Source organism: Malaclemys terrapin, chromosome 22 (genome assembly GCF_027887155.1).
Source record: "Malaclemys terrapin pileata isolate rMalTer1 chromosome 22, rMalTer1.hap1, whole genome shotgun sequence".
NCBI lineage: Eukaryota > Metazoa > Chordata > Testudines > Emydidae > Malaclemys > Malaclemys terrapin.
In genome coordinates this window covers 1,136,872-1,155,783 of record NC_071526.1, presented here as the reverse complement: position 1 = coordinate 1,155,783, position 18,912 = coordinate 1,136,872, and the positions used below count along the sequence as shown (strand labels likewise).

At 47.8% G+C, this 18,912-nt stretch overlaps 1 protein-coding gene across 3 annotated transcripts in view; it reads right to left on the bottom strand.

Annotated features, from left to right (window-relative positions):
• The window catches only part of KDM1A (lysine demethylase 1A), a 157,835-nt gene that overhangs the window by 30,439 nt on the left and 108,484 nt on the right, over positions 1 to 18,912 (bottom strand). For all 3 annotated transcript variants that reach the window (XM_054011584.1, XM_054011586.1, XM_054011585.1), the window contains one exon: positions 15,361 to 15,548. In XM_054011584.1, coding sequence (XP_053867559.1) covers positions 15,361 to 15,548 — 188 coding nt within the window. The remainder of the gene's footprint in view (positions 1 to 15,360; positions 15,549 to 18,912) is intronic.

The following is an 18,912-nucleotide window of genomic DNA, read 5'->3' as shown; positions in this document are numbered from 1 at the left end:
GGTGTGGAGTGCTATCAGCGAATCTTTCCAGGTGACCATGCCTCCACGCGCCAAGCAAGCCCCAGCATGGAGCAATGGCGAGTTGCTGGACCTCATCAGTGTTTGGGGGGAGGAAGCTGTACAGTCCCAGCTGCGCTCCAGCCGTAGGAATTACGATACCTTCGGGAAGGTATCAAAGGACATGATGGAAAGGGGCCATGACCGGGACGCCCTGCAGTGCAGGATTAAAGTGAAGGAGCTGCAAAGTGCCTACCACAAAGCCCGCGACGCGAACGGCTGCTCGGGTGCTCCCCCGCAACCTGCCGATTCTACAAAGAGCTGGATGCGATACTTGGGGTTAACCCCACCTCCACTCTGAGCACCACCATGGACACTTCAGAGCCGGTGGGGAGGGGGAAAACAGGAGTGATGGTGGTGGGCCGGATGGAGACACCCCTGAATCCCTGTAGCCATGCAGCATAAGAGCTCTTCTCGAGCTAGGAGGAAAGTAGCCAGTCGCAGTGGCCGGTACTTGGTGGAGGACAAACAGAAGAGCAGGTTCCCGGTAAGCGGTTTTTTTTTCGGGAAGGAATTTTTTCAGTGCGGGCTCTTTGGGAGAGGAGGGTTAGGCATGCATGCCTAGATGTGGAATAGTGCATTGATGTGGTTTATCACATTGCGGTAATCGGCCTCGGTAATCTCCTAGAATGTCTCATCCAGAACGTGTGCAACGCGCTTGCGCAGGTTTATCGGGAGAGCCACCGTGGTCCTTGTCCCAGCCAGGCTAACGTGTTCGCGCCACTGTGCCGCGAGGTGCGGGGGGACCATTGATTGCACACAGGCAAGCTGCATATGGGCCAGGGCGGAAGCCGCATTGCAGTAGAAGACCCTCCCTTGCTTCCCAGGTCACCCTCAGCAGCGAGATATCGTCCAGGATGAACTCCTGTGGAAAGTGTTGGGACAGTGTTCAGTGTAGCTGCCCCCTGAAGCTGTTGGCTCTCCCCAAGGCACAGAAACCCAGAGGACAGTATCAGGGGGTAGCCGTGTTAGTCTGTATCTACAAAAACAACAAGGAGTCTGGTGGCACCTTAAAGACTAACATTTATTTGGGCATAAGCTTTCGTGAGTAAAAACCTCACTTCTTCAGCTGCATAGAGAGAAAGTTACAGATGCAGGCATTATATACTGACACATGGAGAGCAGGGAGTTACTTCGCAAGTGGAGAACCAGTGTTGACAGGGCCAATTCAATCAGGGTGGATGTAGTCCACTCCCAATAATAGATGAGGAGGTGTCAATTCCAGGAGAGGAAAAGCTGCTTCTGTAGTGAGCCAGCCACTCCCAGTCCCTATTCAAGCCCAGATTAATGGTGTTGAATTTGCAAATGAATTTTAGTTCTGCTGTTTCTCTTTGAAGTCTGTTTCTGAAGTTTTTTTGTTCAATGATAGTGACTTTTAAAAGTAGGTGATTTCTGGGTACCCGTCTTGCTCTGTCAATCTGTTTCCTCACTTCCCCAGGTGGGTATTGTAGTTTTACGAATGCTTGATAAAGATCTTGTAGGTGTTTGTCTCTGTCCGAGGGGTTGGAGCAAATTCGGTTGTATCTTAGGGCTTGGCTGTAGACAATGCATTGTGTGATGTGTCTTGGATGAAAGCTGGAGGCATGTAGGTACGTATAGCGGTCAGTAGGTTTCCGGTATAGGGTGGTGTTTATGTGACCATCACTTATTTGTACTGTTATGTCCAGGAAGTGGATCTCTTGTGTGGACTGGTCCAGGCTGAGGTTGATGGTGGGGTGGAAATTGTTCAAGTCCAGGTGGAATTCTTCAAGGGCCTCCTTTCCGTGGGTCCATATGACGAAGATGTCATCAATGTAGCGCAAGTAGAGGAGGGGCACTAGGGGACGAAAGCTGAGGAAGCGTTGTTCTAAGTCAGCCATAAAAATGTTGGCATACTGTGGGGCCATGAGGGTACCCATAGCAGTGCCACTGACTTGAAGGTATAAGTTGTCCCCAAATCTGAAGTGGTTGTGGGTGAGCACAAAGTCACAAAGCTCAGCCACCAGGCTTGCTGTGGCCTCATCAGGGATACTGTTCCTGACAGCTTGTAGTCCATCCTCATGTGGAATATTGGTATAAAGTGCTTCTACATCCATGGTGGCCAGGATGGTGTTTTCAGGAAGAACACCAATGCATTGTAGTTTCCTCAGGAAGTCGGTGGTGTCTCGAAGATAGCTGGGAGTGCTGGTAGCATAGGGTCTGAGGAGAGAGTCCAAATAGCCAGATAATCCTGCTGTAAGATCCTGCCAATGCCTGAGATGATGGGGCGTCCAGGGTTTCCAGGTTTATGGATCTTGGGTAGTAGACAGAATACCCCTGGTTGGGGTTCTGGGGGTGTGTCCATGTAGATTTGTTCCCATACTGTAGCTGGGAATTTCTTGAGCAGATGGTGTAGTTTCTTTTGGTATTCCTCAGTGGGATCAGAGGATAGTGGCCTGTAGAATGTGGTCTTGGAGAGGTGCCTGGCAGCCAGAGGACAGTGCAGCCCTGAAACAATCAGTCCCCCTTACTCACCATTTTGAGGCTCCCGTGGGATGTGTGCGCTCTGTTTCGGACAGGAAAATTATGCAATTGTGTAGACCCTGTGTGTTTTCTACTCCTTAAGTGCGGGGGAAATCATTACTCTGTCTGGTATAAATAATGCTGCCTCTTTTAAATGTTGCATTTTGCCTATACAGCAGCATCAACCTTGAGACCTCAGCCGTCCCTCTTATCGCCTGCTCAGAGACTGAAAAGACTCAGGAAGAGACCGCGAAAAAGCAAAGAAGACATGCTGCAAGAAGGGATGCGGCAATCTATTAAAGAGAATGAGAAAGCACAGAACTGGAGGGAGAGAGAAAGCAGGATCCGCCAGGAAAACTCAGCGCACCGGCGGCAAAGCATGGAGCACCGGCAGCAAAGCACGGATCGGCTCATAAGCATCCTGGAGTGCCAAGCAGACGCTATCCAGGAGCTCATAGCCATGCAGAAAGAGGACCAGTACCGCAAACGCCACCCCCCACCGCCCTTGTCCCAAAACTCTTTCCATTGTGCCCCACTGTCACCTCCAACCCACTTTCCCCAACTTCCGTGTTCTTCACCCCACCCGCTGCCTCCAACACCAATATCTTCACCACCCAGCCCTGAAAACCACGACCCTTACCCTCTGCACTCAATCCCCATCACCATGCAGTAGAGCTATCCTGAAGTGCAGCATCAGCGGGGTAGCCGTGTTAGTCTGAATCTGTAAAAAGCAACAGAGGGTCCTGTGGCACCTTTGAGACTAACAGAAGTATTGGGAGCATAAGCTTTCGTGGGTAAGAACCTCACTTCTTCAGATGCAAGTAATGGAAATCTCCAGAGGCAGGTATAAATCAGTATGGAGATAACCTCGTTATCTCCATACTGATTTATACCTGCCTCTGGAGAAGTGAGGTTCTTACCCACGAAAGCTTATGCTCCCAATACTTCTGTTAGTCTCAAAGGTGCCACAGGACCCTCTGTTGCTTTTTGAAGTGCAGCACTAACTGCACAGCACTCCAGACAGGACATACGCGAATCTGTGATTGTACCGTTCCCCACTCCATCCCCTTGTTTCTTTTCAATAAATGGATTTTTTGGCTTTGAAAACATTCTTTATTATTGCATAAAGTAAAAGACTCTTAGCCCAGGAAATAAACAGGCACTGCAAGTCTGCTTAGCAAACACTGATTCCTAAAGATTGGAACTACTGCACTTCACTCCTGTGCAGGGCACCAGATATCACTGCTGGTTTTCAGTCTCAAGGCTCCCTCAAGGCATCCCTAATCCTTGCAGCCTCGCGCTGGGCCGATGTAACAGCCCTGCTCTCTGGCTGTGCAAATTCAGCCTCCAGGTGTTGAACCTCGGAGGTCCATGCCTGAGTGAAGCTTTCATCCTTCCCTTCACAAATATTATGGAGGGCACAGCACGTGGATATAACCGCGGGGATGCTGTTTTAGGCCAAGTCCAGCTTCCCATACAGAGATTGCCAGCCGCCCTTTAAACAGCCAAAGGCACATTCCACAGTCATTCGGCACCGGCTCAGCCTGTAGTTGAACCGTTCCTTGCTGCTGTCAAGGTTCCCTGTGTAGGGTTTCATGAGCCATGGCATTAACGGGTAAGCAGGATCTCCAAGGATCACAATGGGCATTTCGACTTCCTCTACCGTGATCTTCCGCTCTGGGAAAAAAGTCCCGGCCTGCATCTTCCTGAACAGCCAAGTGTTCCGAAAGATGCGTGCGTCATACACCTTTCCAGGCCAGCCTGTGTTAATGTCAATGAAACGCCCACGGTGATCCACAAGTGCCTGGAGAACCATAGAGAAATACCCCTTCCAATTAATGTATTCCCATCCTAGGTGGGGTGGTGCCAGAATAGGAATGTGCGTCTCATCTATCGCCCCTCCACAGTTAGGGAACCCCATTTGTGCAAAGCCATCCACTAAAGTGATTATATTGTGATATATAATCCACATTAGTATGTCAGCAATATAAATAACAAAAAAGATCCCCCAGGAGTAGAGAGTTAAAGAAACCCTTATGGGGGGCTGTGAACAGGTTTCAGGGAGTCTGCCAAGCAGGGCTGGCATTAGACTTGCTGGAGTCCAGGGTGCAAAGTCGAAGCCCCACTGTGTGGGCAGAAGCCCAGGGCCCCAAGCCCCACCACACAGGGCTGAAGCCGAAGCCTGACCAACTTAACTTCACGGGGCCCACTTTTATAAAGTGACATACTAATTGTGAAATATAATCCACTAAAGTGATTATATTGTGTTTTGACAAATATGCAGAATTTTAAAATGTGAGCATAATTTAATTTTTTGGTGCAGAATTTTCCCAGGAGTAATCTTCACTGCAATGAGATACAGAGACTTTCAACTTACCTCACCAGTTGAAACTCACTGTTAAGTGGCCTATGTAGAACATGCCAATTGAATATATGCTCCCAAATCAGTTAGGTACATTTGAAAAATCTCCACCTAAAAGAGGAGGTTATTTACTGTAACTGGAAGTTCTTCAAGATGTGTGGTCCCTATCTGTATTTCAAATGTGAGCGCACACGTGCACTACGTGCCTGAGTCTGGGAAGTTTCCTCCACACACAGTGTCCGTTGTCCAGCACATGCATAGTGTCTTTCCTTGTGCTTCCAACCGAGGGTACACCTCTACCTCGATATAACGTTGTCCTCGGGAGCCAAAAAATCTTACTGCGTTATAGGTGAAACCACGTTATATTGAACTTGCTTTAATCCACCGGAGTGCACAGCCCCCCCCCCCAGCACTGCTTTACCGCATTATATCCAAATTCGTGTTATATCGGGTCGTGTTATATCAAGGTAGGAGTGTATAAGGAGCAGTGTGCGTCAATGCCACTCTAGTTCCCCTCTTATTGCAATGTAACCAAGTCTGAAGCAGAGGGGAAGGAGAATGGGTAGTGGAATACAGATAGGAACCACACATCTCAAAGAACCTCCAGCTACAGTAAGTAACCTTTTCTTCTTTGAGTGATGGTTCCACATGGACACCTTGCAAGCAGTGATCAGTAGGACCGTACCAAATTCACGGTCCATTTTGGTCAATTTCATGGTCATAGGATTTAAAAAATTATAAATTTCTTGATTTCAGCTATTTAAATCTGAAATTTCCCGGTGTTGTAATTGTAAGGATCCTGATCCAAAAAGGTGGAGGGGGAGTGTTGCAAGGTTATTTTAAAGGGGGTTGTGGTACTGCTACCCTTACTTCTGCACTGCTGCTGGTGGTGGCGCTGCCTTCAGAGCTGGGCAGCTGGAGAGCAGTGGCTGCTGACAGGGAGCCCAGCTCTGAAGACAGAGCTGCCGCCAGCAGCAGTGCAGAAGTAAGAATGGCATGGTATGGTATTGCCATGCTTACTTCTGTGCTGCTGCTGTTGGGGTGCTGCCTTCAGGGCTGGGCACCAGGCCAACAGCCACCTCTCTCCAGCTGCCCAGATCGGAAGGCAGTGCAGAAGTAAGGGTGGCAATACCATGACTCCCCTGCAGCTTCCCTTTGGGTCAGGAACCCAAATTGAGAAATTCTGGTCTCCCAAGGGAAATCTATATAGGATAAAAACACACAAGACCAGATTTCACAGTCCGTGATAGGGCACTAGTTTCAGTGTGGTGGTGGGTGTGAAGAGGCTGATGGCAGAGCAATTTGCAAGATGGCCCATCCCACTGCTGCATCCATGGTATGGCTGCTTGGGCGTTGTGTGCTGTAAATGAGTGGACAATTCGCAAAATGTCCTGCAATGGTATGGCCAATAACACAACCATGGAAGCGGCCTGTGCCCAAGTAGAGTGAGCTGTGGGAGGACTGATATCTTGTAGCATTAAGTATGCAGCCTGAGATCCACTTAGAGATCCTTTGTGAGGATATGGCTTGGCTCCTTGATCTTTCTGCCATGGAACCAAAGTCTCAGACTTTTTAAAGGGCCTAGTTCTTTGTAGGCAGAATGCCAGGGTATGTCTGACGTCAAGGGAGTGTAGGTTGGAAGAGGCATGTGGTTTCAGAAAGAATACAGGTACGTGGATTGATTGGTTGAGATGGAATCCGAACACAACCTTGGGTAGGAATTTGGAGTGTAACCACAGTGAAACCTTCTCCTTGTGCAAAACTGTGTAGGGAGGGTCTGCCATCATGGCCGCTAGCTCAATGACTCCCCTGGCCAAAGTGATGGCTACTAGGAATGCAACTTTCATGGAAAGGTGGGTCATGTAAAGGTTGCCATAGGTTTCAAGGGTGATCCTGTGACAGCTGAGAGGACAAGGTTAAGATCCCACTGTGGCATGGGTTTGACAGCAGGTGGGGAACTCCTGACCAAGCCTTTCATAAAGCATGCCAATGTTGGGTATGTTAAGATAGTGTCTTCCTTCCCCCACTGGAGGGACACTAAGTGCTGCCAGGTGCACATGGAGGGAGCTATGATGTTTTCAGGGTGAGGAGATAATTGAGGACAACTGGGATGGTCACCATGTCAAGAGAAAGGTGATGGCAGTGCACCCACTCCAAGAAATGGCGTCACTTTGCCCAATAGCACATTCTGGTGGACTCTTTCCTGCTCTGGTTAAGGATCCATTGGACTGGAGCTGAACAAGCATGTTCTATGTTAGATGCCCATCCAAACACCAGGCAGTGAGGTGAAAGGAGTTCGGACTGGGATGCTTGAGTCTCCCTTTGGGCCTGTGTGAGAAGATCCAGGAATGACCAGAGCCTGACCAGTGTTCGGGTGGAGAGCTACAGGAGGTCTGCGATTTGTAGATGTGTGGAAAGAATAGTAAATATGGCAGGCGACCAGCTTGGCTTAACAGTGAAATCCTTGCTGATCTTAAACAAAAAAGAAGCTTACAACAAGTGGAAGATTGGACAAATGACCAGGGACGAGTATAAAAATATTGCTCAGGCATGCAGGAGTGAAATCAGGAAGGCCAAATCACACTTGGAGTTGCAGCTAGCAAGAGATGTTAAGAGTAACAAGAAGGGTTTCTTCAGGTATGTTAGCAACAAGAAGAAAGTCAAGGAAAGTGTGGGCTTCTTACTGAATGAGGAAGCCAACCTAGTGACAGAGAATGTGGAAAAAGCTAATGTACTCAATGATTTTTTTGCCTCTGTCTTCACAAACAAGGTCAGCTCCCAGACTGCTGCACTGGGCAGCACAGCATGGGGAGGGGGTGACCAGCCCTCTGTGGAGAAAGAAGTGATTCGGGACTATTTAGAAAAGCTGGACAAGCACAAGTCCATGGGGCTGGATGTGCTGCATCCGAGGGTGCTAAAGGAGGTGGGGAATGTGAGTGCAGAGCCATTGGCCATTATCTTTGAAAACTCATGGTTATCCGGAGAGGTCCCAGATGACTGAAAAAAGGCTAATGTAGTGCCCATCTTTAAAAAAGGGAAGGAGGAGGATCCGGGGAACTACAGGCCCGTCAGCCTCACCTCAGTCCCTGGAAAAATCATGAAGCAGGTCCTCAAGGAATCAATTCTGAAGCACTTAGAGGAGAGGAAAGTGATCAGGAATAGTCAGCATGGATTCACCAAGGGCAAGTCATGCCTGACTAATTGCCTTCTATGACGAGAAGACTGGCTCTGTGGACGAGCAGAAAGCAGTGGACGTGTTATTCTTTCACTTTAGCAAAGCTTTTGACATGGTCTCCCCCAATATTCTTACCAGCAAGTTAAAGAAGTATGGGCTGGATGAATGGACTATAAGGTGGTGTGGTGGTGCCCCACCCCCTGAGAAAAAGGCTGGAACAGGCCTTTGAGGTTATGCAGGCCGGCAGCCAATCAGAGGCCTGTTAGGAGCCAATCAGGGCCGAGTTAGGCCCTATATAAAGGCTGCCTAGCAGGAGGAAAGGCAGTCTCTCCCTGACTGCCAAGGGAGGAGGACTGGCTCCTGGGCTGAAAGATAGCACCTTGGACAGAGCAGAAGGAGCTGGGGAGCTCAGCCAAGGAAAACCCCAGGCTGCAGGCCTTGCTACAAAGGGCCAAGAGGGTGCACAGGGCCAAAGGGGAAGCAGCCCAGGGACAAAAGTCTGACAAGGGAGAGAAGGAGGGCAGGGAGGCTGCCGCTAGGGCGTCCCTGGGTCAGGACCCAGAGTCGTGGGTGGGCCTAGGTCCCCCCCTTCCCCCTTGTACTATACCTGGCTGAGGAGGAGCGTGGCCTGATACAGGCTGTGGCTGGCCCCTGTGACAAAGGGGCTAGATTTTGAGGCTGCAGCTGGCCACTAGAACAGGTGCAGACAGAGGACTGCTGATAACATCAGACCCCCGGAAGGGGGTGAGACCAGGGCAGTGTCCTGAAGAGGACGCCGCCGAGCAGGGAGCAATGCGGGTCCGGACACCAACAGGGGAGCAGACTATGGACGGGACACCACTGGCAGAGGATGCCCCACAGAGGAGAGAGTTAATTCCCAGACGTGCCAGCGGGAGGCACTCACGCGGTGGTGAGTCCCAACCGCATCACAGGTGGATAGAAAGCTGGCTAGATCGTCGGGCTCAATGGATAGTGATCAATGGCTCCATGTCCAGTTGGCAGCCGGTATCAAGCGGAGTGCCCCAAGGGTCGGTCCTGGGGCTGGTTTTGTTCAATATCTTCATTAATGATCTGGAGAATGGCGTGGACTGCACCCTCAGCAAGTTTGCAGATGACACTAAACTGGGAGGAGTGGTAGATACGCTGGAGAGTAGGGATAGGATAGAGAGGGACCTAGACAAATTAGAGGATTGGGCCAACAGAAATCTGATGAGGTTCAATAAGGACAAGTGCAGAGTCCTGCATTTAGGACGGAAGAATCCCATGCACTGCTACAGACTAGGGACTGAATGGCTAGGCAGCAGTTCTGCAGAAAAGGACCTAGGGGTTACAGTGGACGAGAAGCTGGATATGAGTCAACAGTGTGCCCTTGTTGCCAAGAAAGCTAACAACATTTTGGGCTGTATAAGTAGAGACATTGCCAGCAGATCGAGAGACATAATCATTCCCCTCTATTCAACATTGGTGAGGCCTCATCTGGAGTAGTGTGTCCAGTTTTGGGCCCCACACTCCAAGAAGGATGTGGAAAAATTGGAAAGAGTCCAGCAGAGGGCAACAAAAATGATTAAGGGGGCTAGAGCATATGACTTGTGAGGAGAGGCTGAGGGAACTGGGATTGTTTAGTTGCAGAAGAGAAGAATGAGGGGGGATTTGATAGCTGCTTTCAGCTACCTTAAAGGGGGTTCCAAAGAGGATGGATCTAGACTGTTCTCAATGGTAGCAGATGACAGAACAAGGAGTAATGGTCTCAAGTTGCAGTGGGGGAGGTTTAGGTTGAATGTTAAGAAAAACTTTTTCACTATGAGAGTGGTGACACACTGGAATGGGTTACCTAGGGAGGTGGTGCAATCTCCTTCCTTAGAGGTTTTTAATGTCAGGCTTGACAAAGCCCTGGCTGGGATGATTTAGTTGGGGATTGAGCAGGGGGTTGGACTAGATGACCTCCTGAGGTCCCGTCCAATCCTGATATTCTATGATTTAGAACTGCTGGGGTCAGTAAGGTGCTATGAGAATGATTTTGGCCCCATCTCAGTGAACTTTCAGGAGAAAGTGAGGCAGAAGAGGAATCGGAAAAAGGCATATCGAAGGTCACCTGTCCAGAAAACCAGGAGAGCATCACCCTGTGAGTCACTACCTACAGCCCCCTTCAAGCAGTAGCGCTGTAGTTTAGACTTGTCCTGACACACCAATTCCACAGCTGGACTGCCTTGGAGCAGAGGGAATGAGATGTCGCTCTCCCTGCTTGTTGATGTTGTATAATAGGATCTGCATGCCGAGGGAGAGTATAAGGCAGGGGTTCTCAAACTGGGGGTTGCAAAGTGGTTACATGGGGGTCTTGAGCTGTCAGCTCCATGGGGCCAACAGCCCCAAGCCTCCATTAAATTAAATCCCATCCCCCCATTTTTAATTTATAAGGGGGTCCTACTCAGAGACTTGCTGTGTGAAAGGGGTCACCAATACAAAAAGTTTGAAAACCACTGGTATAAGGGGAAGGAAGGCTTTGCAGGTGAGATGAACTGTTTTGAGTTCCAGGATGTTTATGTAAAAAGAACAGGAGTACTTGTGGCACCTTAGAGGCTTACAAATTTATTAGAGCATAAGCTTTCGTGGACTACAGCCCATTTCTTCGGATGAATCCGAAGAAGTGGGCTGTAGTCCATGAAAGCTTATGCTCTAATAAATTTGTTAGTCTAAGGTGCCACAAGTACTCCTGTTCTTTTTGCGGATACAGACTAACACGGCTGCTACTCTGAAGGATGTTTATGTGTAGCGTGGCTTCCCAGGGCATTCATTCACCTTGCACAGTGTGGTCCAGATGGGCATCCCATCCTGTAAGGGAGGTGTCCATAATGATAGTGGCCCTCAGTATGGGAGGGCTGAAAGGGGTCTCAGTTATGACCTTGGTCAGATGGGACCACCAAGTGAGAGGGGCCAGAACGTCTGAGGGAACAGTGACCCTGAAGTCAACGTGGTCCCCTGGTTGGGTTGTAGGTTGAATTAAGCCAGGCTTGTAGGTGCTGCAGGTGAAGTCTTGCAAGCAGTGTCATGTAGATGGGGGTGGCCATGTGTTCCAAGAGAAAGAGGCAATCAGCGTGGTCATCGCGGAGAACTGGTCACAGGAAGGAAGGAAGGCTCGTGTAGAGACTGAGTCCAGCCTTGTCCCTATAAAGTTTATCATCTGCATGGGTGATAAAACAGACTCCTAAGAAGGAAAGGAGGTGTTGAAAAGACTGAATCACGAGAACTTCTTGCTGCGATTGTTCCACTAGAAGCTAGTCATCCAGGTACAGGAATACCGTACATCCCTGGCATCTCATCTGTGCCACTACAACGGCGAACACCTTCATAAAGGCCCTTGGTGCTGTACCTAGGCCAAAAGGGAGGACACGAAACTGTTAGTGTTGTTGCCCCACCTTAAATCAGAAGTCAGGTTTCAGAGTAGCAGCCGTGTTAGTCTGTATCCGCAAAAAGAACAGGAGTACTTGTGGCACCTTAGAGACTAACAAATTTATTAGAGCATAAGCTTTCGTGGACTACAGCCCACTTCTTCGGATGCATACCTTAAATCAGAAGAACTTCCTGTGAGACGGTTGGATGTCCACATGGAAGTATGTGTCTTTCATGTTGAGAGCCACGAACCATACTCCCTCCAGGAGAGAGGGAATTATTGATGCAAGAGTGGCCATCCGGAATTACTGCTTTCCGATTAATATATTTAGCTGACAAAGATCCAGGATGGGCCTCTGCCTTTTTTAGGAATGAAGAAATATGGTTAGTAGAAACGTCTCCCCTGGTATTGAGGAAGGACACACTCTATAGCACCCTTGAGGAGCAAGGGCTTTGCTTCCTGCTAGAAAATAAATTGGTGGGAGAAGTTCCCTGAAGGGAGTCAGAAGAGAGGGCGATAAGGTAGGAAGGAAAGAAACTATGGAGTATCTATGGTGGATAATCTCCAGTACCCATCTGTCCATGGGGATCTTGCCCCAACTGTGGGCAAAGAGGTTAAGATGGCCACCAGAGATGACAGGAGACAAAGTAGGTGGCATCAGAGTTGGTTTGTGGGTCCTAACCTGCATGTCAAAATTGACTTTTGGCTTACAGCTGAGAGAGGTTTGAGGAGGTGGCAGAGACCAGGGTCAGAAAGCAGGCGCTCTGGGATCTCTGTCATTTGCAGCGAGGCTGTCGATAGGACAGGTAGGCGCCGTGGTCTGAAGGACTCCCTGGGAGTCGGGGTGTAGATTCTCAGTGACTGCACAGTGGAGCATGAGTTCTTCAGGGATTGCAGAGACTCAGCCACCTTGTTGTTAAAAAGATTATTTTTGTCGAAAGGAAGGTTTTCCATGGTGTTTTGGACCTCCCTCAAGAAATTCAAAGACTTGAGCCAAGAGTGTCTGTGCATAACCAGTCTGGTGACCAGAGAATGGAATGCAGTGTCAGCTGCATCCACCACGGCCTTGATGGCCACTTTTGCCACCAGTTTCCCCTCATCTACCAAAGCCTGGAATTAGACCTGGTCATCCACAAGAAGCTTGTCCTTAAACTCCAGGGCTGGCTCCAGGGTTTTTGCCGCCCCAAGCAGCCACCCCCCCCCCCCCTGCAAAACAACAAAAAAACAGACAAACAAACAAAAAAGCCGCTATCGTAATCGCGATCTGCGGCACTTTGGCAGGAGGTCCTTCACTCCAAGCGGGAGTGAGGGACCCACTACCAGCCAAATTGCCGCGGAAGAGCCGGAGGTGCCGCCCCTCTCTGGTGTGGCTGCTCCAAGCACCTGCTTGGTAAGCTGGTGCCTAGAGCCGGCCCTGTTAAACTCTGCCAGCCTGCTGTAGGTGTTGAAATCATACTTTGCCAACAGTGCCTGGTAGTTGGCTACACGAAACTGCAACTCCACAGAGGAAAAGACCTTCCTGCCTAGGAGGGTCAACATTTTCGACTCCTTGTCTAGAGGGGTGGACTTTTGTGTGTGTTGTCAAGCCTGCTGTGCAACTGTTTGCGCCACCAGTGAATTAGAGGCTTGGTGCATAAACAGGAAATCAGTCCCTTTGGCCGGCATGGGGTGGGTCACATGATATGGGTGTACGCCAAACCATTCTGGCCTCTTCCAATATGGCCTCATTTACAGGAAGGACCACCCTGGATGATCCCTGTGGCTGAAGGATATCCAGGAGACGACGTTGGGGATACTGGACCTCCTCCAGTGGAATTTGTAGATTGCTACATGCGTGGCTACCAGTTCTTGGTATTGCTGGTGGTCATCCAGCAGAGAGAGTGGCAAAGGGATGACTGCCTCATCCGGCAACGAGGAGGCTCCAGTGACAGTACCAATTCCATATCTTCCTTGTCATATACCAGTGGAGCTGGCTGTGAGCAGGGGAGGAACGATAAGACCCCTGCGATGGTGCTGGACAGCTGTGGTATGGGTCCCAGGGGCTCCAGTAGGGCCAGAAAGAGGATTCCATCAGTCTCAGCAGACCCCATGCTTCCCTGGGGCTGGTTATAGCCAGGCAGATAAGGTTGCCTTGGCTCTCTCTCTGGGCTCTTGTGCTGCGGCAGAGACACTGACAGGGCTATGTCCTGGGACACCTCTGAGTCAGATGACAGGTCCACTGGAAATGGCAGTACTGGGAGCCCTGATCCGATGGATGGGAAAGGGGGCTCTCCTGCAACAGGAGTAACAGTTCATCCTCAGGCATAGGAATGTCTCAGAGAATGGATGGGTGCGACAGGAGCAGAGACTATGAGTAAGACAGGAACACCTCTTTCAGTCAGGAATGTCTCCATACATCCCAGAGTCGGTGGGATTACCACTGAGAATGCAGAGGGACCTGGTTTGGCTGTCGAAGCTGGCTGGTCTGAGGATTGACATGGCGGCACTCATAGAATACGTGGGGCCGCACCCATAGTTGGAAGCTCCATATGTCTCACCACTGGTACTGATGAATCCTGCTTCTTCTTTACCTTACCTTCCAGTTGGGGGGCCTTTAGCAATGGATACATGGGATCCACATGCAACATCTCACCAGACCCAGCACAGCACAGAGAGGAAATACGTTTCTTATGAGCATTCCACTGTGGGGGAATCTATTCTTATGCCTGTGAGATATAGTTTCTTACTTGTGTGGGGAGGAGCTTGTCCTTGGGCTTCTGTGCCAATAGCACCGCATCATGGATCATGCTAGGAGGGGCACTACCAGTCAGCAGAGGACACTGTCCAGGGGGCTATCCTTGGTCAGGATCAGATTGAGTCTGGAATCTCATAGCCTCTTCTATCAGGAATGTATGGAGTCAGAGCTCATAAGCCTCTGTAGTCCTGGGCAGGAAGGACTTACAGGTGCTGCCCTTCACCGAGATGTTCACCTCACCCGGACAGTAGAGGTATCATTGATGCTTGTTACTGATGGAAAAGGAACCATGGTAGGATACACAGTTCTTGAAGCCCGGGTCCTTGGGCATGGTCCTCAGGTAACGAGGAGTTCTTCCCCTCAACTGGGGAGGGGTTCTATACTAACTATGCAAAATTATTTACACAGGTATACAGAACGACTTTCTTAATGAAATAAGAGCGAAGGAGGAATAGGAGTTCCAACTCAGGCCATGGGGTGGTAAGAAGGAACTGGAGTGGCATCGACCTGCACTGCGCCTTATATCCTCGGTCAGAAGCATGAGGAAAAACACTGCACATATGTGAGTCAATAGACATTGCTTGGAGGAAACTTTAAGACTCAGGTGCATGAGCTCCCACGTGTGGAATATACACAGGGACCGTCACAAAAAAATCACCACTGACTGGAATTTCATTTGACAGTCTCACAGATACCAAGGATTTAATCAGCATGGGCCTGAACTATCCTCTTAAAGAGCTGTTCTTCCAATCCAGACCACAGTCAAAGTATAGTGGCACTGTTGTGTACCAACAGGTGTTCAACAGATGTAAACTGAGGTTCTTTGCTTCAATGCAACACTTAAGATGCCACTTGGTACCCAGAAGCACACTACAAAGCTACACAGTAAAGAGGAGAAATACCTTAAGAAGGATAAGGGAGGTTCCAGCTCCTATAGTAGAAATGGAAAAGACAAACTTTGTGTGGTCTCCTTTTATAGATGTGTTCCTAAGTCAAGCTCAGTACATCTCACATTTTGCACACAAATGGCTCTTCACACAATTCAAAGAATGGGGTTCTAGAAAGCAAGAGGGGGGAGCTGCTCTCCAGCTTAGCATCATGCATTCCAGAATCTATCTATCTTACTCATTCCTCTACTGCTTTCCCCTTCCCAGTCAAGTTACCTTGTTAAGATTGCCAAATCCCATTCTTTGCACAGCAGACGTTTTCCACTCAGGAAGAGGAGGCACAAACTGTACAGCAGGTGGTTGCTGTTTCAACACTCCCAAGGGAAGAGTGCACAGGACAGCATCACATTTATAAATAAAAGTCTGGCTAGTGGAGCGGGTGTTCACAGCTATCACTTCGCATCCTGGTAAAGGTAAGGAAAAGCAGGGATTTAGACATTTAATAAGTCAGGGTCCTGTGGAAAAAACAGTGCATGATCATATAGTTAGGAGACTATCATAATGCATTTGCACAGTGGGACAGAATTTAGGTTGCACAGACAACCTTAATTTTGGCATGGTCTAATTTTTGAGTGCTTGAATCTGCAACATTAACAGCATTCAAGGAATTCAATATTTGAATAACTGAACAGTCCTTGTATTACCATAGTGCTTAGAGAGAACAGTCAGTACTAAGGCCCCCACTGCAGTGCACCCTGAGCAAATACATATGAAGACATTCCCTGCCCCATAGCTCTGCAAAGATGTGGGAAACTGCTTAATCTTGATGCAAATGGAGACAGGATGCCAACGGAGATTCAAGAAGGGGAATAACTGTTCACAGATTTGACAAAACGCAAAGGACATACCAATGTGAGATTTCTAAAAATAGCTACAGCATTCGACCTAAGGTTTAAGAATCTGAAGTCCCATCCAAAATCTGAGAGAGACGAGATGTGGAGCATGCTTTCAGAAGTCTTAAAAGAGCAACACTCCAATGGGGAAACTACAGAACCCGAACCACCAAAAAAGAAAATCAATCCTCTGCTGGTGGTAACTGACTCAGATTATGAAAATGAACATGCATTGGTGCACTCTGCTTTGGATCGTTATTGAGCAGAACCCATCAGCAGCATGGATGCATGTGCTCTGGAATGGTGGTTGAAGCATGAAGGGACATATGAATCTTTAGCGGATCTGGCACGTAAATATCTTGCAATGCCGGCTACAACAGTGTCATGCAGACACCTGTTCTCACTTTCAGGTGACATTGTAAACAAGAAGCGGGCAGCATTATCGCCTGCACTTTGTAACAAAACTTGTTTGTCTGAGTGATTGGCTGAAGTAGGACTGAGTGGACTTGTAGGTTTTACATTGTTTTATTTTTAAGGTCAGGCTTGACAAAGCCCTGGCTGGGATGATTTAGTTGGGGATTGGTCCTGCTTTGAGCGGGGGGTTGGACTTGATGACCTCCCGAGGTCCCTTCCAACCCTGATATTCTATGAATGCAGTTATTTTTTGTACATAATTCTACATTGGTAAGTTCAACTTTCATGATAAAGAGATTGTATTACAGCACTTGTATTAGGTGAATTGAAAAATACTATTTCTTTTTTGCAGTGCAAATATTTGTAATTAAAAATAAATATAAAGTGAGCACTATACACTCTGTATTCTGTGTTGTAATTGAAATCAATACATTTGAAAATGTAGAAAACATTCAAAAATAAATACTATACTATTATTGTTAATCGCTTGACAGCCCTACACTGGGTTACATAAAATAATAAAACAAGTTTAACTACAAAGAGATTTTAAGTGAATATAAGTAATGAGGCATAAAAGAAAAACAAAAATAAAACACTTTCTGGTGCCTAACAAACGACAGAATCGTAGAACTGGATGGGACCTCAATAGGTCATCTAGTCTAGTCGCCCGCACTCAAGGCAGGACTACATAATAACTAGACCATTCCAGACAGGTGTTTGTCTAACCCGTTCTTAAAAATCTCCAATGACAGAGATTCCACAACCTCCCGAGGCAATTTATTCCAGGGCTTAATTACCCTGACAGTTAGGAAGTTTTTCCTATTGTCCAACCTAAACTTCCCTTGCTGCAATTTAAGCTTCTTGTCCTATCCTCAGAGGTTCATAGATTCATAGATTCTAGGACTGGAAGGGAGCTCGAGAGGTCATAGAGTCCAGTCCCCTGCCCGCATGGCAGGACCAAATACTGTCTAGACCATCCCTGATAGACATTTATCTAACCTACTCTTAAATATCTCCAGAGATGGAGATTCCACAACCTCCCTAGGCAATTTGTTCCAGTGTTTAACCACCCTGACAGTTAGGAACTTTTTCCTAATGTCCAACCTAGACCTCCCTTGCTGCAGTTTAAGCCCACTGCTTCTTGTTCTATCCTTAGAGGCTAAGGTGAACAAGTTTTCTCCCTCCTCCTTATGACACCCTTTTAGATACCTGAAAACTGCTATAATGTCCCCTCTCAGTCTTCTCTTTTCCAAACTAAACAAACCCAATTCTTTCAGCCTTCCTTCATAGGTCATGTTCTCAAGACCTTTAATCAACCTTATTGCTCTTCTCTGGACCCTTTCCAATTTCTCCACATCTTTCTTGAAATGTGGTGCCCAGAACTGGACACAATACTCCAGCTGAGGCCTAACCAGAGCAGAGTAGAGCGGAAGAATGACTTCTCGTGTCTTGCTCACAACACACCTGTTAATACATCCCAGAAACATGTTTGCTTTTTTTGCAACAGCATCACACTGTTGACTCATATTTAGCTTGTGGTCCACTATAACCCCTAGATCCCTTTCTGCAGTACTCCTTCCTAGACAGTCTCTTCCCATTCTGTATGTGTGAAACTGATTTTTTTTTTCCTAATTGGAGCACTTTGCAATTGTCTTTGTTAAACTTCATCCTGTTTAACTCAGACCATTTCTCCAATTTCTCCAGATCATTTTGAATTATGACCCTGTCCTCCAAAGCAGTTGCAATCCCTCCCAGTTTGGTATCTTCCGCAAACTTAATAAGCGTACTTTCTATGCCAATATCTAAGTCATTAATGAAGATATTGAACAGAGCCGGTCCCATAACAGACCCCTGCGGAACTCCACTCGTTATGCCTTTCCAGCAGGATTGGGAACCATTAATAACAACTCTCTGAGTACGGTTATCCAGCCAGTTATGCACCCACCTTATAGTAGCCCCATCTAAATTGTATTTGCCTAGTTTATTGATAAGAATATCATGCGAGACCGTATCAAATGCCTTACTAAAGTCTAGGTATACCACATCCACAGCTTCTCCCTTATCCACAAGACTCGTTATCCTATCAAAGAAAGCTATCAGATTGGTTTGACATGATTGGTTCTTTACAAATCCATACTGGCTGTTCCCTATCACCTTACCACCTTCCAAGTGTTTGCAGATGATTTCCTTAATTACTTGCTCCATTATCTTCTCTGGCACAGAAGTTAAACTAACTGGTCTGTAGTTTCCTGGGTTGTTTTTATTTCCCTTTTTATAGATGGGCACTATATTTGCCCTTTTCCAGGCTTCCGGAATCTCTCCTGTCTCCCATGATTTTCCACAGATAATAGCTAGAGGCTCAGATACCTCCTCTATTAGCTCCTTGAGTATTCTAGGATGCATTTCATCAGGCCCTGGTGACTTGCAGGCATCTAACTTTTCTAAGTGATTTTTAACTTTTTTTTATTTTATCTGCTAAACCTACCCCCTTCCCATTAGCATTCACTATGTTAGGCATTCC